This window comes from Sceloporus occidentalis, unplaced genomic scaffold, assembly GCF_023333645.1.
Source record: "Sceloporus occidentalis isolate IW3139 unplaced genomic scaffold, rSceOcc1.0.p SCAF_2, whole genome shotgun sequence".
NCBI lineage: Eukaryota > Metazoa > Chordata > Lepidosauria > Squamata > Phrynosomatidae > Sceloporus > Sceloporus occidentalis.
In genome coordinates this window covers 260,774,143-260,798,729 of record NW_028316982.1, presented here as the reverse complement: position 1 = coordinate 260,798,729, position 24,587 = coordinate 260,774,143, and the positions used below count along the sequence as shown (strand labels likewise).

Below are 24,587 nucleotides of genomic sequence, written 5' to 3'. Positions count from 1 at the left end.
GGGTGTAGGGCAAGGAGATGGTGTTAAGCCGTGTGAAATATGGTAGGAGCAGCGCCAGTTGTGAAATGTGGAGACATGTGATAATAACTGCTCTCAAACTAGTATGTTTTCATTTTAATTAACAAATGCGATTGCAGCAAGAATAGGGCTTGAGTGATAATGTCCTTAATTTTTAACTGCTCTGTAGGTTAAAAATGCCATGTTAGCTGGAGCTAAAGGAATTATCCTTTACTCAGACCCTGCGGATTACTGCGCACCTGGAGTCAAACCTTATCCAGATGGATGGAATCTTCCTGGAGGAGGAGTTCAGCGAGGAAACGTGTTAAATCTCAATGGGGCAGGAGATCCTCTGACTCCAGGCTATCCAGCCAAAGGTGAGTGACTCTAGGGTTGCTACTTCAGAATCATCCCAGGCCCTGAGATTTCCCACAATCCCCAGTCAGCAGAGGCACTGGGGATTCTAGGAGTTGTAGTCTGGCAGGTAACACTTTTTCATTTGGACTACAATTCTACCTATACGGAATCTAAAAGTTCTTCCAGATTTAACAGTGCAGAGACTTCCTGAGAAATTTGATGTACTCTGGACAGTAAGCCTTTCACAGAACAGAGTTTGCTTGTATCCCAGTGCAAGTTACTTTGCTTTTTGAAATTTTATTGCCTATGTTTTATGTTCCTTTGTCCCTGTCCTTGCTTGGCCAAGAAGGAGAGTGGTCTTTGCCTCCACTGATATCTTTCTAAACCATCTTCACTGAAAACAAAAATAATATCTGAGACAAAATGTAGGTTGTCCCTTTTTCTCTCCTGTATGATTTTTAACATCTTTGCCTGATCAAGAAAACAACAAAGCTTCAAAAGCTTGCATGATCTATTTTGTGCTTTGTAGTTGGCCCAATAAAGGTACAAGTTGAGTCTTTCTTACCCAGAATGTTTGGATTTCATATTTTTATTTTATTTTATTTTATTTTGGATTTTGGAATATTTGCTTTTGCTTAATGAGATATCTTGGAGATGGGACCCAAGTCTAAACATGAAATTAATTTATGTTTTGTATGCAGCTTATATACATAGTCTGAAGATAATTTTATATACAATATTTTAAATAATTTTATGCATGAAACAAACTCAACCTGTAATTGAAAAACACATGCTGTTCACTTCTTGTTTTAGAAAACAGACCTCTCCTAAAATGGCTTGGGGGCCAAAAACATGATAAAAACGTTATCTATGGTGCAGTACAGACTGGCAGTGAAACACTGGCCCTTTTTGCTGTGCAGCATTGCCGCAGCAACCAGACCGCATGGCACAGCTGTACAGCAAAAAAGAAGCCGCCTAAAGCAGATTCTTTTTTGCGGCATCATAAGGGCTATGACACAGCCCTTACGACGGCATTTTTGCTAAAAGATGTGTGGGCGCTCGGACACCCATACATCATTTCTACGCCCCCTGTGTAGCTGGTGCCGCACAGTGGTGCCGCCCGCACGTAGTAGGGCTCGGGAGCGTGTGGTTGGTGCGTGCTCCCGAGCCCTACTATTGCTGCCAGGACACCACTTTCTAGCAATGTGTATTGGGCCTATTTATCCTAGTGGGTATTTGGGAGCAACTTTATTTTACTTGTGGGGGCTCCTGTGGGCCACAAAAATTCCACTGGGGTGCCACAGGCAGACTGCGGGCCACATTTTCCCCACCCCTGTTTAAAATAATGTAAGGAGGATTGAGGACATGCATCAGCCATGGCAGTTGATGCCAAGTAATGACATGGAGTGTTGCAAGAAAGTAACATCCTGGTTATTTCAGAAACTCTTCTTGGTTTCTTAGAATACACCTTCAGGTATGAGACGAATGATGGAGTAGGGATTCCCAAAATCCCGGTTCATCCCATTGGCTACCATGATGCTGAAATGTTACTACGGTATGTAGATTTTGCAATCATTGACCATCTTTGTCGAAAACAGGGCTGTTTTATACTATTAGTTTAACGTGAATTAGCCTGTTTTGTTTTTTTAAACCAAACAAATTATTTATATTGGAAGATGAAACTAGAAAGAATTCTGAGACAATCTAATTGAGGAAAGTTTTTAACTTTCTTGTGATGTTTAGCTGTGGCCCTGTCTGAATGGGACAAATAAAATGCCCTCCTTCATCCTCTTGTCAAGGAGTCCAGACAATGAATGGCCCAAACCCCAGTTCTAATGCAAACACTCTGGATGACATCCAGGCCATTCAGCACCAAACCTGGGTATACCCCACTTAAAATGGAATTTAAAAAATCATGTTTTGTTCCAGATCCAGAACCCTTCTTGCAATGCCAGGCTGTTCACACATAAGTCCTGCTGTGACATTTGGCACCACCGCTGTTGCCTTAAGTTGCTTGATCTGAGGTCAGAATGAGACACCCAGCTATGTGATTGATGCTGAATGCTTTGTTTTGACTTTGAAGCAAACTAACCCCCGGCAGTGGTGGTGCACAGCACAGTGGGACACACATACAAATAGCCACCTGGCATTGCAACAGGAGTGCCAGGTAATGGGGGGGGGGGGGAATGTCAGGGCAGCACTAGGGCTAGAATACTTGGGGCTGCTCCTGGAATATTCTAGCCCATGCAGACAGGGCTTGTATCTGTTTTAACTTTTCTAAATTGCTTTGAAGAAGGCTGGGTAGTGATGATGGTGGTTGTGATGGTGATGAACAGCAGTCTTGGGGAGAATCTCATGGTTCACAGATATCTGTTGTTAACTGCCCTCAAGTTAATCCCAGCTCATGGCAGCCCTGTAGATGAGAGATTTCCAAGACTCCTTATCATTCACTGCTCTTCCTAGGTCCTATAAATTCATAACAGAGTCTATCCATCTAGAATTCTGTCCATCTCACAAATACAGTTAAACAAATGAGGCTCATTCCTTTCCAGAATGGTCTGATGAAGCCAAAAGCATGCAATGAATAATGAGAGATGGTTATGTGGAATATTTCTCCGTTCTTACTCAGGAGTAATCCAGACCGGCGCTTTGTACCGGCCTGGCCACGTACTAGGGTTGCCTGGGGTCAGAGTGTCCGCATGCCTCATAACCCTAGTACGTGGCAGTGCCATAATCATGGCAGCCTCCAATCTGCACAGGGGCTGCTATGATTATGTCACATATGCGCTGCATCCAAACGGAGTGGTGCGGCACGTGTGTGATGTCTCTGTGCTGCCCCAGGCCACTTATGCCACCCTGGCTGTGGTGTGAGAAGGAGCTCCAAAATGGAGCTCCTTCAGGGTGTGCGCCTCATTCCCACAGCCACCAAATGGCTGCGGGAATGACACCAGGGAGAAAGGGCCCGGGTGGCCCCTTTCTGCCATGGCTGTGGCTCCTGGGGTGACCAGGGGCATGAAGCCCCAAGGACACACCTTTTCCGCACCACGGAGAAGCACCATTTTGCCACTTCTCCGTGGCCTGGAAAAAGTCCAGATTGGGGCTGCAGGGCTGCCAGTGAGGCTGCCCTGCCCCCAACCCGGAGCTAAAAGGGGCGGGTGCAGGCTGCCCCAAAGGGGCGGTATATGCTGCACTTCAGCTAGTATCATATGTTCACAGAGCATGCTTATTGAACTGAGTATCTTCATTTCCTTATAGGCCTTTTTCTTCCTCTGAAGATTGTTTTGTTCTTCTCCAAACCATGAGGTTCCCTCTTACCTGTGGATACATTCTTATGTAGGGGTAATGTCATAATAGGCACTCCTACCTGTATGTCAGAAATATAGGGAATTATATTTAATTACAAGCTGCTGATCTTCCCCTAAGCTACCCATAATTAAGTTTTGGATCCCTCCCACTTTCTAATTTAGGAAACAGTGTATTAAAGAGGTGGTAACTCTTTCTGTGAAGTGACCTCACAGATGTTGTTGACCTGAATTTTACTGCCACAGGTTGATGGGAGGATCAAAAGCTCCAGATGAGACTTGGAAGGGAAACCTGAATGTGTCCTATAATGTCGGGCCTGGGTTTTCAGGCATCTACTCCACAAGGTCAGTTGGATCACTTCTGCCAACTCACATTCCTTGCCACCAAACAAATATATTATCATTTCTGTGGTTCTGTGACCTAAATCCAAATGCTAGTCTCAACTAACATTCAACCACTGAACAGTGCCAGTCCTACCCCACACGCCTGCCAATACACCAGCCACTATTTCTATGGTGTATCAGGTGAATTTAATTGGTGTTCATATGCTTTTTCAATGTTATCACACTTTTTTCTTTTTCCTTTTTTCTTTAGAAAAGTCCAAATGCACATTCACACAGACAGTCAGATTACACGGATATACAATGTTATTGGGACTATCAAGGGATCCATTGAACCTGGTGAGTTTTGGTTTTATGGTTGCTGATTTGAAATTGGGGAAATGGGGAAAGGCACAATTTTTGTTCTCGCTGAGAGGATTTTCTGACATTGTGGGGCCTGAATGCATATCATGGCTGGAGATATAAGCTAAGTAAACTGGTTAGCTGTTTCTTCAAATCATGATTTCACAATTTAACCAAGCCCAGAAAATACAAAGAACGGCGGATTTGCGCTCATGTCCTGCTGGTAGGTGTCCCATAGGCAACTGACTGGTTGCCATGTGAAAGAAATACTTGACTAGATAAGCCTTCGGTCTGATCCAAAATGCCTTTTCTTATGGTCTTAAGAGTGTTCTTATTGGCAACAACAACAACAACAAAATATCAGTTTGGAAAGTTACTAGAACCATTGCAAAACAGAAATAATTTTCATTGATAGCAAAATCAAGATTAGACAGATGGTTTCAGCCCTGTTCTAGTTTTATGACTGTATAATATGTACCATGGAATGAACAATCATATGCTTTATAGTCCTTAAGAAGTTACACTCCTCTTACTATTTATTGGAAGGGGCAGAGATCTACCTATTGCTTCGCTTCCTTTTGCCATCTTGAATATGAGTCGATTGTGATGGAAACAACTTGGATGATGAAATATGTTCATGCAACCTTTTTTGGTATAATAATATTCTATGTTTCCTGTTATGCATCTTTGTTTGATTGCTTTGAGTCTCAATATGTTTTCTGCTAAAAATTGCTAAGTATCTTGTAACTGAGAGATAGTATGGTGTAGTGGTTTGAGCACTGGGCTATGACTCTGGAGATTAGGGTTCGATCCCACTTGGTTGAGCCCCACTTTGCATGAGTCATACACTCTCAGTCCCTGAAAATTCTGTCATAGGTTTCCCTTAGGGTCTACTTAGGAAAATGATTAGAAGGCACACAACAATAACAAATCTTTTACCCTCTTCTTTTGCTAAGGTTTAGAAATAACCTCAAGATTTTGTTTGTTCTTTTATGCTCTCAAAAACCATTTCTAACAGCCTTGCTTAAAAATGAATGAATAAGATCTTCCTATGGAAAACACAACCTGTATTTCTCCCATCCACCCCTATCTCCTTGAAAAACATTTCTGACCTTAACCAGGAAAGAAAAGGCTGAGAAAGATATTCTGAGTTAGATCCAACTCTTTGAATCTCTTCCCCACAACACACACACTTCTATTCTTTTTCTTAGATAGGTATATCATCCTTGGTGGCCACAGAGACTCTTGGGTGTTTGGTGGCATCGACCCAACCACAGGGGCAGCTGTTCTTCAGGAAGTTGCAAGGAGTTTTGGCAAGATGGTAATGCAAGGTAAATGAACGGTACCGATTGGACAGAAAATATGAAATACACATGAGAGAGATGGTGTAAGTTTGGACTTTCTGGGTTAGAATGTGTCTAAACTACCCTGTTACAGCAATTTGATACTGCTTTAACATTTGTAGATCCATCCTACAGAAGCCTAGCAATAGCGTTTACATTTCCGTAATGCTTAATAGTGAACTCATCACTCTCTAAGCAGTTTACAATCAGTAAGCCAATTGCCCCCTTGCCAATTCACACCTTGCTTGAAAGTAATACATGTCAAAATGATCTAGAGTTCTTTGTAAACCACAAGCTAAATATGAGTCAGCAGTGTGATGTGGCTGCCAAAAAGCCAATGTAATTCTGGCTTGCATTAACAGGAACCTAGTGTCCAGATCAAGGGGTAGTATCAGTGCTACTCTATTCTGCTTTGCTCAGCCCTCACCAAGAATACTATGTCCAATTCTGGACATAACAGTTCAAGAAGGATATTGACAAGCTAGAACATGTTCAGAGAAGGTAATGAAGACAATCAAGTATCTGAAAAACAAGCTGTATGGGGGATACAAAGGCCCCATTCTCACTGGTGGTTTTGTGCTGGAAGGAACTGGGGAGCTTTGGTTTCCCCCTCCCTGAATCCCTCCGGAAGCAAGTGCTCACAACCTAATCAGGGGTATTTTGCCCCGAATGCCCTCTTGAGAAATCGAGGTTTAAAATGAAGGCGCCTGCTGTCAATCAAATTTCAGTTCTGCGATCGTCATAGGTGACGTTTCCAGCACTCGTTGGGGCATCGGCAGTGTGCTTCCCCCCCCCTTTTTTTAAAGGACCAGGCACCAAAATGCGCACATTTTGTCAAATTTAAAAACCTCCTGTGTGGGGGCATTTGAGTCAATGCAGGTTATGATCTGCCCTTGGCCCCATTTTCAACCCCCCAAATGCAAGCTAATGCCATCTCTGCATCCTGTATCCCCCCTCCTTGCCACCCCAGAATACCTCATACACATGTAATAATAATAATAATAATAATAATAATAATCCCCTTTTTTGCATCATTCCTCTGGCTCTGTCCTCCTTCTCCGATGAGGGGAGGGAATGCTCGCCTACTGCCCGCCCTCTGACCTTAATCCCTCCCCTGAACTTGACCTGATCATGATTGGAGGCAAGTTCATATTTTGCGGAACCCGGGTTTTTTTTAAAAAAGACGGCTTTTGCCCCGAATTTGGATGACCCAGGCTAAAGGGCATTTGCTTGTGCATGCCTTGAAATGGATTGTGACGGATTTGGGGCCAATATGAACTTCACATGCAAGGATTGATTTCTAATCCGGGATAAAGTGTAGTCTGAATGGGCCCTTAGGGAGCTTAATATGTTTACCTTGGAGAAGAGAAGACTGAGAGGTGAAGTGATAGCTTTCTTTCAGTATCTGATGAATGCCATATAAAAGATGGAGCAAGCTTGTTTTCTGCAGTTCCAGAAACCAGAACATGAATCAAGGGATTCAAATGATAAGAACAGAGATTCCATCTAAGTATTCAGAAAAACTACTTTACTGTAAGGGTTGTTTGACAGTGCCTTGGACTACCTTGGAGGGTAGTGGGCTCTTTGGATGGGCATCTCAACTTCACAGCTATAGTTATGTATTTGTACAAGGCAAGGGGTTGGATTAGATGGTCCTTGCAGCCCCTTCCAACTCTAAAATTCTATCATTCTTCAAATCGCAAAATTTCATAAGATAAAGGTACTGTATGTAGTAGAGAGTAGTAATGTGGCAGTTACATACCCTCCAATATTTCACAGATATAAACTGGGCTACGTATGGCCAGTCAATACCAGAGCATGGCCAAGATGGCAAAAGTTATTAATGAGGGAGAACATATGAGCTAAGAGAGACTGTAGCAATTTGCCTTTCCATGAACTTACTGGGAAGTGTAAGACTCTACCAAGTCCTATCCTCTCCTCATCCCTGGCTGAATTAACTAAGCACAAAACACTTTTGGTCTCTAAACTCAGTTTACAGCAATATAAGAAGCTGGGGACAAAGGAGAAAAGTGGGAGGAAGAAAGAGAAACTGGGACACTTTTAAAGCATCTGAAAAGGTGGAACAAGAGAGGATTAGTCAGGACAGTTCAAGGGTATGTAATTAAAGTGGTTATGGATTATAAATACACTCTAACCTAGGATATTCCAATTTACATCATCTCTTTCACGGCTTTACAAGAATGTGCTGTAGCAGGTATAAGAAGCCATGTTGGGGTAGGGGGCTGAATTCTGATCTTCACAGCCCCATACAAGCCACATGATATCAAGGAATGTAGTTACATACCCCTATATTTTTAAATTTTATTTATTAGAGTCCTTATATCCCACCCTTCAGCCTTAAAGGCTATCAGAGCAGCCTTGGCAAAAGCACTGGGTGTAACTTTCCCACGCAGGATTTTGTCAAGTAATTTGGCTTTGGACTTCCTCTCCTCACACTGCTGAGGCTACCACAGGCCTGTGATGGCTGTCATGGGTTGGCACAATTTTCCAAAATAGGCTTCTGCCTTTATATCAAGAAGATTTCCAGGTAATGTGATAAAACCAGAAACTTCATCCTGGTTTCAGTTGTATTGACCTGAATCCTACTGTTAATACCAACTAGAGTAGTTTCACTGAAAATCAGTGAAACTTGTGTATGTGTTGACTTACCAAGTTTCCATTGATTCAAGGTGTCTACTCTATTTGGAATGACAATAGGATTTAGGCCATGGTCTTCTCTTAATTTTATTTCTCTCATTGTTGACTGAATGTTGAAATGTCTGATTTTGCATTTTTTAAAATTATGTAATTTGGATAGGTGTGTTGAACATTTTTTCAATAAAATGATTGAAACTTAACTTTTGTTCAGTAAACATAGCCAAAAAATAATTTCTGATTAATCAGTAAAACTGTATCATATCATTTGTCTAATAAACTTACCTGAAATATAGTGGCAGACGAATAAACATAACCAAGAAAGTAAATAATCAGGGAAGGCATTAAAGTCCTTCTACAAAAAATAAAACAAAGCAAAGCAAAACCAAGGCACTTAGAAGTAGGTACTTCTTTAGAGTTATTAAAGGACAGGTCTTTAAAGCTCCAGGTAATCTTCGCCATAAGTTGGAAACAACTGAAAGGCACATAACAACAACAACAGCAGTCTTATAAATAATATTTTAAAGATTGTTTTTACATGAATTCAGGCTGAAATGCTATACTCACTTATCCAGCAGTATGTCCCATTAAACTTAGTGGATTTATTAGTGAGTTGACATGTATAGGAAATTATCATCTTTTTAGCATAACTTAAATTCTGTTGGAGGATGGCTACCTAGAACAATTAATTAATTGTTTGATTATCTAGGTTGGAGGCCTAGAAGAACTATCATTTTTGCCAGCTGGGATGCAGAAGAATTTGGGTTGTTAGGTTCAACAGAATGGGCAGAGGTAAGTCAACATCCTTTTCCAAAATATATAATGCTTTGCAGGGCCTATCCCTCTAATTAGTGTTGGCCTTACTGTTAGACAGAGTGGGGCAACTGCTTCAAGTGCACAGACTCCAACTGTCCCAATTTGGCAGGGACAGTCCTGGTTAATCCTCTTCTGTCCCACTTTATCAGCTGCATGAATTCAGGCTGAAATACAAATATGCACTTATCCAAGCATAGGTTTTTGTTTTTTTTTTTAAAAAAAAATTACATGACAGTTTCAAGGCAACCAAATGCTTAATCCTTTCTTCCTGAGTCAGAAATGATGCAGTTTCACACCACTTCAACTTCTGGAATTTGTACTGTTGTGATATTTAGCCTTCTCTGTCAGAGCACACTCTGGTACCAGAGCAAACTACAGATCCCAGGATTCCATAGCATTAAGCTATGACAGTTAAAGTGTTTTCAACCTACATTATTTCTGCAGTGCAGATGCAGCCATGATCCCTGTGAAAGTCTCTCCTGCCACACTCAGAAGCTTTTATTTCCTCTGGCAGTTTTCATCCTGTATTAAATAGCAGCTTCAGAGAAACCAATATTTGCTGGAGTTGTGATAAGATAGGGTTAATGCTTGTCAGGTACCATGGTCCATGCTCTGTTTCCCCATCCTCCCATGGCAGTATTTTTTAACGTAATTTGTGTGTCCCCTCATTTTAAAAATATGTATTTTACACATTTATGCCAGACCTGAGATCCTATATCTATGCAGTCAGAGCATAGCAGTCTACTCATGTGTTTCCATTGGGCTTCCACTTCTGCCCCATATGGAATGCAGTTTTCCAGCAGCAGATCATGCCCCATTTTATTTATTAATTGATTTATGGCTGTTAGTGACTAACAGAAAGAAGAGGGTTCCTGGAAAGCATTTAACTGCACTTCTGCAGCCAGGAGGAAACAGTATGCTGGAGAATCAAGAAGTCGAAGGCAACTCTTCTCTCCTGGCTACAGTTGGACATATCCTGCCTTGTCCTTTGAATGGCCATATCACTCCCTGCCAGCCACCAAATGGCCAGGGGAAATATGTGTCTGCCTTTAGAAGCAGGCCTATACAGGCAAGGAGGTGTTGTGAGAGAGGTGTTGGATACTCTCTTGTACAAAAAACTTTAAAATGTATGTGTATGTAACCCTAGGTAATCTCACCAAGAGGATTCTGATCCCATTTTGCATGTCTTTTAGTCTTCCCCCAAGCATCTTATAATGTATCTTGGAGAAATGATCCACTCTGCTTAAGTATGTTTGGTGGCTCATGTAGGCAAGCAGAGGTGAGAAAGATCTACAGAGCTCTGAGGGTCTGTAAAGATCTCTTGAACAAACATGTACAACTGCCTCTATTTCTTGGTTCAGATGAGAATTTGGAAGAGTTAGCTTTGGACTACAATTCCCAGAATTTTCCAGCCAGCATGGGCAGTTATGGGAATTGTAGTATGTAGAAATAACCTTGGCAGCCTCTGATCCAGATTTATGAATGAATTTGGACTTCCATTTCATACACTGAAATTTTTGTTATGGGGCAACCCAGTTCATCACGATATCACCCTGGTAATGCCTGTATCTTCTTTCTACTGTAGGAGAATGCCAAGATTTTGCAGGCAAGGGCTGTCGCTTACATCAACACGGATTCTTCAATAGAAGGTAAATGTTCTTTAACCACATTCTGAAAAGCTGTAAGCTATGCTTTGGGCTTCAATTCTGGAAGACTGCCATTTGGAGAGATCACAGGTCTTGATGCTCAGCCAATTCAAATGATACTTTCTGGCTGCTCATGTGAATGGCCTTCTTGTACATGCTTGCCTGCTCACCTGGGTTGATGTAGGGGGTGCCTCAAGGTGAGGAGCTAGCAAATTTGTTATAATCTGGATGAAAAATAATACGATCATATGGTTGGAAGGGATCACAAGGGCCATCTATTCCAACCCCCAGCTATGCAGAAATACACACAATAAAAGCACTCCTGAGTATGGCAATCTAAACTCTGTTTAAAGACTTCCAGAGGTGGAGAATCCCAAACCATCCAGTGCACTCCACATATTCCATTGTTGAACAGCCCTCACAGTATTTAAAAAGAAGTTCTTCCTAAAGTTTAGGTGGAATCACTTTTCTTATAGTTTGAATCCATTGGTTCATGGTCTCTGGAGAAGCAGAAAACAAGCTCACTAAAGAGAATGGACTCTTTTCTTACATCTCAGAAGACATACCATGATAGTCAGTGGACTCTTTTTTAGTCAGTGGACTAAAAAATAGGCCCCCATTAATATTGAAAGAAAGCAACTCCTATCTATGTTTTGATTTTAGGCAACTACACATTAAGAGTTGACTGCACTCCCCTTCTCAATCAGTTGGTGTATAATCTGACAAAAGAGGTACAAATAGTCTAGTTCACCTGGTTCCTGTTCCTCTTCCTTCGTACTCTTCTCCCTCCTGGCTTTCTTCTGTCCCTTTGGGTTGAATGATTCCATTCAAGTACAGATGCAGATTCTGGAGACTCTCAGCTTTGATTTTCAAGTTTCTAGACCATGTGACCTAAATAGCCACAGGGCTTGCTTCTGTGCATCATTGCTAGCACAGGATGGGTGCTTCTACAGAAAATACTTTTAGCAAAGATCTGTGAACTGGATGCCCAGTCCTAGCTGCATCTGCACTGCAGAGGTAATGTGGTTTGACACCACTTCAACTGCTAGGGTTCAATGCTATGGAATTATGAGATTTGTAGTTTCATGAAATGTTTAGCCTTCTCTATTAGAGAGTTCTGGTGCCACAACAAACTACCAATCCCAGGATTCCATAGTATGGAGCTATGACAGTTAAAGTGGTGTCAAACTGCATTATTTCTGCAAGGCAGATGCAGCTGTAAACACATTGCCTGTGATGTATTTCTTTCTGAGTTCAACAGGACATACTTCTTAGAAGTTGTACCCATAGTGGTAAACTGCACATTACACTTAGTGCGTGTAAGCAACTAGCATGCACATCTTGAAAATACAGATAGCTCTCATGGGGTCACAGAGTAGGTTCAGCACCCCAGCCCACTGCTCCAAGTTTTTGCCTGAGGCTAACTGCAACTTCCAATGGGCAGAACTATTGCACCACAGAGGAAAGTGGTGTTGGAGTAAACTTCCATGCACCATAATACTGATCATGCTCTCCACCCCAACATGGCATCTATAAACTAATTGCTTTCATGCAATTACAATTGCTTCTAATTTGGCCCTGAAGTACACATTAATCAAATGAAGGGTGATCAAAAAGTCAGTGGGGCAGTGTTGATAGTCATGCCCACTGAAGGCATGTGGTTCTTTAGCCCTGCCCTGTAAGACCCACACTTTGACCAAATGCAGCTGAGAAAATAGGCTCAGGTCTACAAAAGCTTACACTACCAATTTCTGTCTTTCATTTAGTCTCAAAGGTGCTGCAAGATCTCTTTGCATACTTTGAGCATGAATATCTGCCAGTGAAGCCCTTGAATAATGGCATGTTATTGGTATCATGGTAATCATGATAATATTTGGGACACATTATTTCCCTTTCTAGATCTCAACCCCTGATGAAGGATATGAAGGGAAATCTCTCTATCAGAGCTGGATTGAGAAAGATCCCTCCCCAGAAAATAGACATCTCCCCAGGTAAGATACTCACTTGTCATGTTCCATAGTTATAAGGGTAAATTTTGAAATGCATGCATCATTATGACAGTCTCCATAGCCCTGCCTTCTCCAGGAGAGTCAAAAGCTTTAGGTGATACATACCAACAAGTATGCCAGAAGGCTTCATCTCCACTGTGAGTAGGTGTTTTGCTAATGACTCTTGTTTTCCTATTAATGCCACTCAGAGCAGAATTTTTGTAAAGCGAATGGCTCTTCATTGTTCATTCATAACAAATTTCCCCAAATAGTTTGAAATACAAGTATAGCTCAAGACAATATGATGTATTTTGGAAAACACTCCTGCTTTCCACAAGCTTAGTATGGGGATTACTGTAAATACGTTGGGGACAATGAAGCCTAAGGAGAGGTGGCAGATGCTGTCACTGTCCCTGCTAATCCAAATAGTCCATAATTTTGACCATGCAAATCCTGGCTTCAGTACATTACTGTCTGGTTCACACACCCACATCTGTCACTTGACCATTTCTATATATGAATGAACTGTCCAGAGTTCTCATATCACAGGATAATAGAATCCTCTTGTCACTTCTAATTACTTTATATACCGTGATCCTTCATTCAGGTGTTCAATGATAGTGAAAGTAAGCAGCGAAGATACTGTGTAAACCAGTCCCCTGTCCTCCAATTTTCCCCTTCACAAAGATAAGGCAATTGTTTGGATTCCATCTGTCTGACACGTTCTGGAATGTAAATGCCCTAAAGGCACCAGGTCCTATACAGCTTGGAAGCTAAGTAGGATCAGCGCTAGTCAGTACTTGGTTGGAAGACCGTCAATGAATACCGGGTGCTATAGGTTACATTTCAGAGGAAAAAATTGGCAAAACCACTCTGAATATTCCTTGACTAAGAAAACACTATGAAATTCATGGGGCTGCCATAAGTCAACAGATGACTTGAAGGCATGCACACTCACACACATGTAGCCCACTTTGGGTGTCCTTTAGCCATCACGTTTGCCTTGTTCTTGACACCATGGTCCAAAGGTATTTATCTATGGGCATGGACAGGGGTAGCGTGTCCCTGTTAGTGCTCTTGGACATCTCTGCGGCCTTCGATACCATCGACCATAGTATCCTTCTGGATCGCCTGGGGGAGTTGGGTATCGGGGGCACTGCTTTGCAGTGGTTCCGTTCCTACCTCTCAGGCAGATTCCAGATTGTGGAGCTGGGGGACTGTCGCTCCGATAAGAGGGCCCTCACATCAGGGGTCCTTCAGGGATCGATTTTGTCCCCTATGCTATTCAACATTTACATGAAGCCGCTGGGAGAGATCATCTGGAGACACGGGGCGCGGTGTTATCAGTACGCTGATGACACCCAAATAGTCTTCTCTGTGTCTCAGACTGATGCAGTGACTAGGGATGGCATCTCTCCGCTCAATGCCTGTCTGGAGTCGGTAATGGGCTGGATGAGGGAAAATCGACTCAGCCTGAATCCAGAGAAAACGGAAGTACTTGTGATAGGCTCCCCCGGTCCCGGGAAGGAAATTTGTCCACCTGTCTTGAATGGGGTCACGCTCCCCGTGAAGGACACTGTTTGCAGTCTGGGGGTGCTTCTGGACTCGTCACTTCACTTGACTTCTCAGGTGGATGCGACAGTCAGAGGTGCCTGTTATCAGCTTCGGCTGATACGCCAGCTGTGACCCTACCTGGACCGGGGGGACCTTGAAACAGTGGTACACGCACTGGTAACCTCTCGACTAGATTTCTGTAATGCGCTCTACATGGGGCAACCCTTGTACCAAACCCGGAAGCTACAGTTGGTTCAGAATATGGCAGCAAGGCTGGTCACTGGTAGCTCCAGGGCCAGCCACATAACACCTATTTTGAAAGATCTGCATTGGCTGCCTATTCGCTTCCGGGCACAATACAAGGTGTTGGTCGTTACCTATAAAGCCCTAAATGGCTTGGGCCCAGACTACTTGGAGGACCGCCTCTCCCCATATAATCCGCCCCGCACTCTCAGGTCAGGTGGGAGAAAACTCTTGAGAGTTCCTAAGATGAGATATGCTGCGACTGCGCAAAGGACTTTCTCTGCTGTTGCTCCGCAGTCTTGGAACTCTCTCCCTGATGAGCTCCGCTCAGCCTCCTCCCTCGAGTCTTTCAAGAAAAATCTTAAGACTCACCTATTTTGCCAAGCCTTCCCCCACATGTCCTGACTGCCATTCTCTCCTGTATACTGTGTGTATACTGTGTGATCGTATTTTGGATTGTTTTATTGATTTTTTAATTGGTTTTAATTACTAGGAATGAATGATGGATTTTAATGATGTTTTGTATTGTTTGTAATATGGGGGATTTTATGCAATGTATTTTGTATTTTATCATATGTTGTAAACCACCGTGATCGCAGGAACGGCGGTATAAAAATAAAGTTTCATTCATTCATTCATTCATTCATTCATTCATTCATATGACATTGCAAGAGGTCTAACTGCAACTTTTTGTTTATCCCATTCTGGGCAGGATAAACAAACTTGGATCAGGCAGCGATTTTGAAGCTTATTTCCAGCGATTGGGGATTGTGTCAGGAAGAGCACGATATACTAAGAATAGGGTAAGATGACCTGCTTTTCTGAAATGGGACACCACCATTTTGGGAGATATTTTTGGAGCACAATTCATGCACTATTGAAACAGGAATTCAGTCTCTTTCTGTCTGTTCTCACTCCTATCATCTTTTTAAAAGAAGAAGGATTTGCTTGTTTGTTAGTTTATTTATAGTATTTCTGTGTTGTCTCCCAATCCACAGGAGCTCTGGAGGCAATAAAAAAAGCAATTAAAACAATACAAAGATCTTAAAAGATTAAAAACACATTACAATTTTGTTTGATTGTTTTAAAGCCGCTTTGAGTCTCTATGTTGGTAGAAAGGTGGGATAAATAATAATAATAATAATAATGATGATGATGATGATGATGATGATGATGATGATGATGGTGATGATGCACACTAAAAACAATCCTAAAATACCATTTTGAAGCAATTAAAACAGAGCAGTTTCAAATATTAAGCAATTTTACATGTCCATACCAACCTAACCTCAAGAGGTGTTAGGACATGCAACATGAGGTCCTCTGTGGATCTCATATGGGAGGAAACAGTCTTTCAGATATGCACACTTACTTGTGAAAAATTACATTCAATTTAGGTCCAAGATAGATATAATATTGGGTTTTATTTCACAATAAGCAGCAGGGGGTAGCCCAAGCCAGTTTGTTGGTGTGTCCTCACTATAATCTCCATTGCCACCACTAATCCTTTCCCCCCCTCTATAATTTCAAGTTAAATAATTTCCCTTCTCCCCCAGTGTGCCATCCAGCAATCTACCCACAATACCATGTTGCCTCTGTGTTGAAAATACTGGCTTGAAATCTTATGACAACTAAGTCTAATTTGAGTTCAGACCAGTTGACAAAAAGCTTGAAAATCTTACTTTTGAAAATTACAATTGCCGGAACCCCCCAGCCAGCATGGTCATTCTGGCTGCAGGGTTGTAATCCCAAAATATAATTTTCCCAGCTCTAAGTAGAAGGATGTAGGTGGTAGTTTTGAGGAATGTGTCACATCACACTGTAGATGGGGGAATCCTATACTTGCCAGCCTCCCTGCAAGTAGAAAAATTTCCACAGCTTGAAATAGATCTGCAAGAAGAACCTATCACTCCTCATGTGGTACTTTCTTTTTTTCACTTGTCAGAAGAGTCTTTTTTTAAATATAAAGCAATATTAAAAAAATATTCCATACTTGCTGTCTTAAGTAATAAAACCCATGGTATCTCCTCAGGATTATACCACCTCCATTCTGGAAGGAAGCTAAATAATATTCCCAGTGATTTCACAGGCCACTTAATCCTGGGCCAGTCCAGAGCATGTTGCTCTGAATTGCCCCCAGATCTTCCATAATAGCAGGTCATATGCACTGGGCTGAATCCAGTGCGATGGTGCACCATTGTCTACCCAGGCCAGCCAGGTGATACTGCATCAACTTTGCTGGCCCTTCCCCTGTTTCCAGAACCACCACTGCCACTTCCTTGCAGGTTGGAGCTCTGTGTAAAGCCTTCCTGATGTGCTGCTGCTTCTGCTAAATTCACACAGGAGTTGTTTGGCACAGAAATCGGTGTTTTCTTCATAAGAAACATTTCTTTCTGTGCAAAAAATAATATTTCCATACAAAAATATTATTTCCTTTGCAGAAAATGCTATTTTCTGTGCAGTCCCCAGCTGCAATGAGTCTTGTCAGGCCAGGACTCATCTCATCGGGTTTTGCAAAACTCGAGAAACAGTGGAACACACTCCCTTGGAGTGTAGTGGAGTCTCCTTCCTTGGAGGTCTTTAAGCAGAGGCTAGATGGCCATCTGTCGGGGATGCTTTGATTTGGATTTCCTGCATGGCAGGGGGTTGGACTGGATGGCCCATGTGGTCTCTTCCAGCTCTATGATTCTATGTTTTTCAACCATTTTCTAAATATTTTTGGGCATGTAGTTTGTACCCATTTTTTGGGCATGTAGTTTGTACCCTTCCTGTCTGACAAGGGATCTGTCAATCTTTTCACTCATTTTGTCTGGTTTCATTGACAGAAAGTGGACAAATTCAGTAATTATCCAGTTTACCACAGCACCTATGAAACCTTTGAGCTGGTGGAGCGCTTTTACGACCCTAAGTTCAGGAAGCAGCTTGCTGTTGCTCAGTTGCGGGCGGCCATGGTCTATGAGCTTGCTGATTCCCAAGTTCTTCCTCTTCATTGTCCAGATTATGCAGGAGCTTTAAGGATCTATGCTGACGGAATCTACAATTTGGCCAAGAAACACAAAGCCCAACTTGAGATGCACAAAGTATCCTTTGGTAAGCTTGATTCAAATGCAGTTCCAAGTTGTTGCAGCTATGCTTTATTTGACCACTTGCCTCTCCTTCTTAGCCACAGACAGAGAATCACAAGCTATGATCTCATTTGATGCTGATAGAATATTCTTACATGTAGGTCCAGTTGTCATAAGGGTTATGGTTCAAAGAGAGCATTTCTGGTGTCTCCTGCACCCAATCAGTAGTTGTTTTGGTCAGGTAGGGGGAGCTGTATGCAAGTGCTGTCCAGCTGTTGCACAGATGAGGGAAAATGGCTGAACAATATAGTACTAGATGTCTCCTTGTGCAATGCTGAGTAAAGTGATTATTCTAGCATAAGTCACCAAGGGGATTGTGGTAATAGAAATGGATGAGATCTTGTACACCAGTGATCATGTACAGGAACACTTCAGTTCAGAAATCCAGGCTTCATTAGGGAAGACCAGAAAACCTTTATTCAGAAACTATAGAAGTTTACTATGGACATATTTTGTCAGGACTGAGACTTCAGTGCAGTACAATTTAAAGCAGACAGTGATTCAGATTTTGAGTGGGTGGACACCCCATTCACCCATAAAATCAAACAAACTCATTTGTCCCTTCTTTCTGTGGTTGCCCCTCCTTTCACCCCATACTATCCGTTTTCATGACACTGTCCTTGAAACTCCCAGCACAGCCCTCTCCTCCCTTTTTCCCCATCTCTTCATTATCCAGCAAAGATGTGACCAACAATTAACAATTTACTTATGATTACATGTCCTATCATCCAGTATTAGCATGCTACAATACATTATGAGCAAGCAAAGCTGTGGCAGGAAAACCAAACCCTCTTAACCATGGCAGGCATGACTTAGCTCCTGACACCAATGCTGCTCAGAATAGTGGTCAATGGCCCAGTGCTGGTCCCTGGTAAGTTTCCAGGGGAAAAAATGGAACAAATGCAGCTAATGGCCATAAATTATGGAACATGTTCCTGGCACAGTGAGGAAAAAAATTGAAGTTTCAGAAGCACTGTTGTACACTATCTACTCCAGATGTCTGTTCAAGGCAGGAGAGCAACCCACCTAATGGAAAATGCTCTAACTTCAAGCAGAAGCTTGATTTCCAGCGGACAACCGACCACCCCCATCCAGAGTAAACATAAAGCAGTAGAGAAGAGCAGAATCCCCCCAGAATTCTGATCCAGACCTAAAAATCTGGTATATACTGGACTGGTCCTATCATTAGGCAGAGTAAGGCAGCTACCTTGGGTGGCAGATGCTGCAGGAAAGGGAATTACAACAAGAAATCTGGGGGACTGAGTTGGGGTGTGTGTGCAGCTTGTCATGCGTTTTGCCGGCAGCAAAATATCTTTGTCTGCCCTGGATATTTATCTAAAATAATTACCTGCCTCCTACACTGCATCTCTCAGGGTTCCATAGGATGTTATCATGGCAGTTAAAGTGGAATCATAACACTATCACTGTGAAGTGCAGAAGGGCCCAAAATGCTGAAGCTTGAACCTGAGACCTTTTGCATTGCCAAATATATATGTGTTCTGATTCACTTCACAGGCAGACCTTTTGGTTTTTCTTTCTACTGACTGTGTAACTCTATATTTGCAGCTCCCCTTTTTTCTGCTGTGTCGAACTTCACAGATGAAGCAGCAGATTTTCACTACAGATTGTCACAGCTTGATAAGAATGAGTAAGGTTCTTTCCTTTTTCTTTGAGGGGAAAAAAAGATCGTTTTGCAAATAGAAGAAAGCTGTGTTTAGAATTTAAATAAAATACACTTTAAAATATTTATTGGTATCCAGTTTATATATTTGGTTGTTTGTCTCACAACAATAAAGAACAATGGAGCACTTACAAAGAAACTACTGTAGAAAAGATCCTGAAGTATAAAGATTTGTAACTGAATACTAAAGTCGGGATTATCCGAGACATAGTATGTCTGGTTTCTATGAAAGGATGCAAAAGTGAAGAGAGCTGACAGGGTAATCTGAAATGTGGTATAGGAAGAGAGTTCTATGGATACTAAATGAAAATTAAGCCAGAACTCTCACTAGAAGCCAGCTTCTTTGGACATATAATGAGATAACAAGACTCAGCAGCAACACAATAATGAGTGGTAGAATTCAAGGACATGATAGCTGTGGCAGTCTGGAAAATCAATATGCAAAGGGATCTTGTAGCACCTTTGAGACTTACTGAAAGAAAGAGGGGAGTAGCATGAGCTTTTGTAGACCAGTTTCTTTCTTTCAGTTGGTCTCAAAGGTGCTACAAGATCCTTTTCTATACAATAATAGGTGACAGGGTGGAAGGTAGAAGAGAAAGACCATATCACAAGTGGTCTGACTTGAATCAAGGAAGCCACTGAGGCTGTTAGATTGGAGCAGGCTGCCGATGACCAGGGCTCTTGGAGGTCTTACATTCATAGGATTGCTGTAAGTCAAAGCTGGCTTGAGATAAAACAATAACAAGCAACTAAGGTTGCAGTTCCATATTTACTTGCGTGGGGTTAAATTCTAATCAAGGCCATGGGATTTACTTAGCAGACATGCACATGGTCGTGTGTAGAAGCAACTGCTTAATGAGCTTCTAAACTCGACAAATTTCTTATTTGAAATGTGAACAGCTCCCCACCTGCAAATCTCACACTTTTTGTGGACCCGTAAGAAGTAATAAAGTGTCTTCCATATGGGCTGTTTGATGTGCTTCTGTCATCTCTTACAGACCCATAGCTGTGAGGAGAATGAATGACCAGCTAATGCTTCTGGAGAGAGCTTTCATTGATCCTCTTGGTTTACCAGGCAGGCAGTTTTACAGGTAAGTCATCAAAGTGGAGGGAGGCTTGATTTTGGAGGGTGCAAGAGAGTGAAGGCTATGCTAATGCCCTTGGCAGAAATCCTCCTTGGGAATTTGGAAATACTTCACTTTTTCCTCTGCTCTCTTCCTTTTCTGTAAGGAATGCCTTCTCTTTTCCCGTTTTGGTGTTAATCAGGTTGCAAGTCATTGAAGCATAGTTTGAATGGACTGCAGGTGCCACCTAGTCCATCCCCCTGGCACACAGGTAGACATAGCTAAGGCACTCGTGAGAGATGGCCATCCAAACAAAGAGAGGCAGTACATTCCATTACTGAATTTATTTATATTTAAATATTTATTTAATTAATTTATAGCTTGCCTTTTTCTTTATACAGACTCCAAGGTTACTTCCAAAGATTTTTAAAAAAACACAGTACAGTTAAAAAGAAATATTCATACGATGTTGTACAAAACTACAATTCCCAGAATTCCATAGAACTGAACCATGGCAGTTAAAGTGGTGTACAACTAGGTTACTGCTGCAGTGCAGACGCAGCCCATGAAGGGCTAGTCTGGTTCACCGTTTTCTTTTCATGCTCAGGAAGATGCCATTTTTATTCAAAGATTTTCAACAACTAAGGTGACTCCCTCACCTTAGTCACTTTTTTTGTGTGGATGATAGGTTTTTGATCTGTATGTGATAACTGCATTGATTTTTATCTAACTTTATCTCTGTTAGTTGCCTTTGGGGTTTTGCAGGGGTAAGACAGGATATGACAGGGGCAAGACAGTCACATAGCAACTGTGTCATTACCTTTGGGATCCAATGTCGAAACTTGTTTTAAAATGTTGTTAGCCAACTTGAGTCCCATTATTGGGAGAAAAGTGGGATATAAACGAATAAATAAATAACTTATACATTGTGTATGGGTTAAAAAAACTGTCTCTTGTAATGTTGCTTCAGTTTATTCATTAAGAGTAGACCCACTGCATCAATTTTTGAGGGGAAACACATAGGGAAATCTCATTTATTCATGTTATAGTTGAGACATACAATAGGAGTCAGGCTGTTATTTTTAGCTCTCAAAATCTGCCAGGAACGTTTGTTGAAGGGTATTGTAGGAACTTGACAAATTGAGATTTGGCTCTCTCTCTCTTTTGGAAGAACTTGCTGATTTTTTATCGTATATCCCTTTTGCTTCACAGACATATCATCTTTGCTCCAAGCAGTCACAACAAGTATGCAGGCGAGTCCTTCCCTGGGATCTATGATGCTTTGTTTGACATCGATAGTAGAACAGACCAAAACAAAGCTTGGGAGGAAGTCAAGAGGCAGATTTCCATAGCAGCCTTCACAGTGCAGGCTGCTGCAGAGACATTAAAAGCTGTGATGTAGGACTGGAATGATGAGAGATGACCTGTTGGAACTCTAGAACTCGAAAAATGATAAATCTACAAGTTGATGGAATTTTCAAGAGCAGTGTGTACGTGTGTCTTCAAGTCACCTGTCAACTTATGATGATCCCATGAATTTCATAGGGTTTTCTTAGGCAAGGAATACTCAGAGGTGGTTTTGCTACTTCTTTCCTCTGAAATTTATCCTACAGTACTTCATATTCATTGGCACTCTCCAATCCAACTATTAACCAAAGCTGGCCTGGCTTACCTTCCAGGATCTGATGGGGTCTGGTGCCTTTAGGGTATTGAGCAGCATCACTCTATTTCATACATCATGGATGTGGACCATGTGACGGCTAGCAGTCCAAACCATGGCTATGTTCACTACAGCTAATGGGAACTGCAGCCCATCCTCTGGAGAACCACACACTCATTTTTTCTAGTGTATCTTTTTAAGTACCTTTAATTAGAAATATCCACAAAGTTTGACTGTAAACTGCTTATTTTTACTTTACTGCCTTTGGTTTCAACTGTCATGTCCAGTCCACAGACCTCTGAATCGATGATAGAATCATAGAATTGGAAGAAATTTAAAGTCCAACCCCATTCTGCCATGTAGGAACACACAATGAAAGCACTCATTACAGATGGCCATCCAGCCTCTGTTTAAAAACCTTCAAAGGAGACTCCACCATACTCCAAAGGAATATGTTCCACTGTCATATAGCTCTTACTGTCAGGAAGTTCTTCCTGATGTTGAGGTGGAACATCTTTTCCTATAGTGAATCCACTGCTCTGTCTCCTAGTCTCTCTGGAGCAGCAAACAAACTTGCTCCATCTTCAATATGGCATTGCTTTAAATTTAGTTTCAAATGGCTGAGATTAACCTATTTTACTACTTTGGAAGACAGACTCTTTTAAGCTACTCAACTGATTGCTACTGATTGATCTATCTTCTGTTGATTTCTATTGCTCATGAAGAAACAGAAAGTTCTGTATTCAAAAGCTGTATGGATGCTAGTTGCTGCAGGCTTGGTTTTATATATACGAAATATGAATTAGGATCCTGGCTTCTTGGTACATGAACTTTTGATTTGACGGTACCAGGCTCAAACACTATGATACTCTCCTGTTTGTATAGGCCAGGTCTAGCCTGCCATAAAGTTGGGTGGTTTTTTTGTTTTTTGCATTAAAATGGGAATTGTTACCTTCTGACATGGTATTAGTAAAGGTAGAGTTAACACTCCCAACGGTGTATCTTAACAGTGCCATGTAAAAGTAGTGGTGGTCAGCTTATCCTGCTCACAAGTTTGTCTCCATGTCAGGTTGGTCAAATGTTTCTTCAACCTTCTGATCGTTTCTGCCAGTGTAGAATTGTGATGAAGAACTGTGGACTAGAATGACTGGGTTCTTCAAATCCTCACTCATGAAGTCTATTGGGGGATAGTAATACAATTGTTACCTCTTCACCTTACCTATCTCAGTACACAAAGACATAATTGTGCTAGTCTGGATCAGCATCCAAAGGAATATTGTAGCACCTTTGAGACTGAAAGAAGACTGTAGCATAAGCTTTCATAGAGTCTACTCAATTAGATTCAACTGATAAAAATGTGCTACAATATCCCTTTGCATACTACTTCAGTACTGTTGTGGATGATATGGGCAGACATGGGATTGGTAGAATTGTGTGTACTATGGTGTGTTCAATGGAGGAGGGGCTGGATAAAAATGTAATACAAGATACATGAACTTGGAGATCTCTGGCCACTCAAATTGAATTTGGCCTCGAAACAACATGCAGATTTTGACCCGTAAAACCCTAAAGTTGTGTGCAAGACCATCTTAAGGACCACACCTATAGACGAACAGAAGAATTTGCCTCATACTAAATCATGCCATTGAGACATATATGCCTGCAGTACCTTGTCAGCAGCAGCTCCTCAAGGCCACAGGTAAAAGATACTTCCGATCATAGCATACCCATTCTGGGTAGACTATGCTATGATCCTTCTGCTATGATTCATGTTCCAAAGCACTTCAGCAGATTCAACAGGTGGCCTTTATTTCCAAAAAGCTGAACTACACCTTAAGCACAGACTGCTGAAAATAATACTTTACTCTGACACCAGTATTCTGGTGTTTAACTGAACATAGCTCATTGCTAACATGCCTCAAGCCATAATTGAAATTCACATTTATGGAATGGGCTAAATTTAAACACATTTCCAGCAGAGAGCACAGCTGTCAAGGATTTTTAGTGCTACTTTGGAAGTAAATCTGTTTGCAGCAGGGTTCACACTCTCCATATAATTTAACTTTGCCAAGTGCATTTTATTGAAAGCCAGCACTATTTGTTCCCTTTTACATTCATTCAGTTCTTACTAAGGTTTTAATGACATGGTTTTCCTTCTTTACATTCCCACCTATGTTCTACAGCACAGTATATGAATAAGGAGGTGACTATAACATTTTCATTCTAGTTGTGATTAGAGTTGAGTATAATGTTTCTTTAAACAAGCAACAAATAATTTTAAAAGGTTACCGACCCTCTTCAATGTTTTGTTAGTATGGAGAAAACCATGAAGTTGTGCAAAGGAAGATTTTTGATCGGGACATTCTCCCCTCACCTGCTGTTTAAACAAAAGTAAAACCTTCCTTCCCCATTAATAATCTCCCAACAGTTAGAACAAGAATGTGGATCACACATTCCTCTTCAAATTATTAG

General features: G+C 41.6%; 1 protein-coding gene across 2 annotated transcripts in view; it reads left to right on the top strand.

Moving 5' to 3' along the window:
- LOC149320067 (N-acetylated-alpha-linked acidic dipeptidase 2-like) overlaps positions 1-22,395 on the top strand; it is a 46,391-nt gene extending 23,996 nt beyond the window's left edge. For both annotated transcript variants that reach the window (XM_089512863.1, XM_089512862.1), the window contains 14 exons: positions 188-374; positions 1,816-1,909; positions 3,903-4,001; positions 4,252-4,337; positions 5,552-5,671; positions 9,048-9,130; positions 10,740-10,803; positions 11,464-11,531; positions 12,700-12,791; positions 15,298-15,388; positions 17,411-17,675; positions 19,277-19,358; positions 20,390-20,482; positions 21,668-22,395. In XM_089512863.1, the coding sequence (XP_089368989.1) occupies positions 188-374; positions 1,816-1,909; positions 3,903-4,001; positions 4,252-4,337; positions 5,552-5,671; positions 9,048-9,130; positions 10,740-10,803; positions 11,464-11,531; positions 12,700-12,791; positions 15,298-15,388; positions 17,411-17,675; positions 19,277-19,358; positions 20,390-20,482; positions 21,668-21,857 (1,614 nt within the window). In that variant the 3' untranslated portion in view covers positions 21,858-22,395. The remainder of the gene's footprint in view (positions 1-187; positions 375-1,815; positions 1,910-3,902; positions 4,002-4,251; positions 4,338-5,551; positions 5,672-9,047; positions 9,131-10,739; positions 10,804-11,463; positions 11,532-12,699; positions 12,792-15,297; positions 15,389-17,410; positions 17,676-19,276; positions 19,359-20,389; positions 20,483-21,667) is intronic.
- Positions 22,396-24,587: the final 2,192 nt, after the last annotated feature.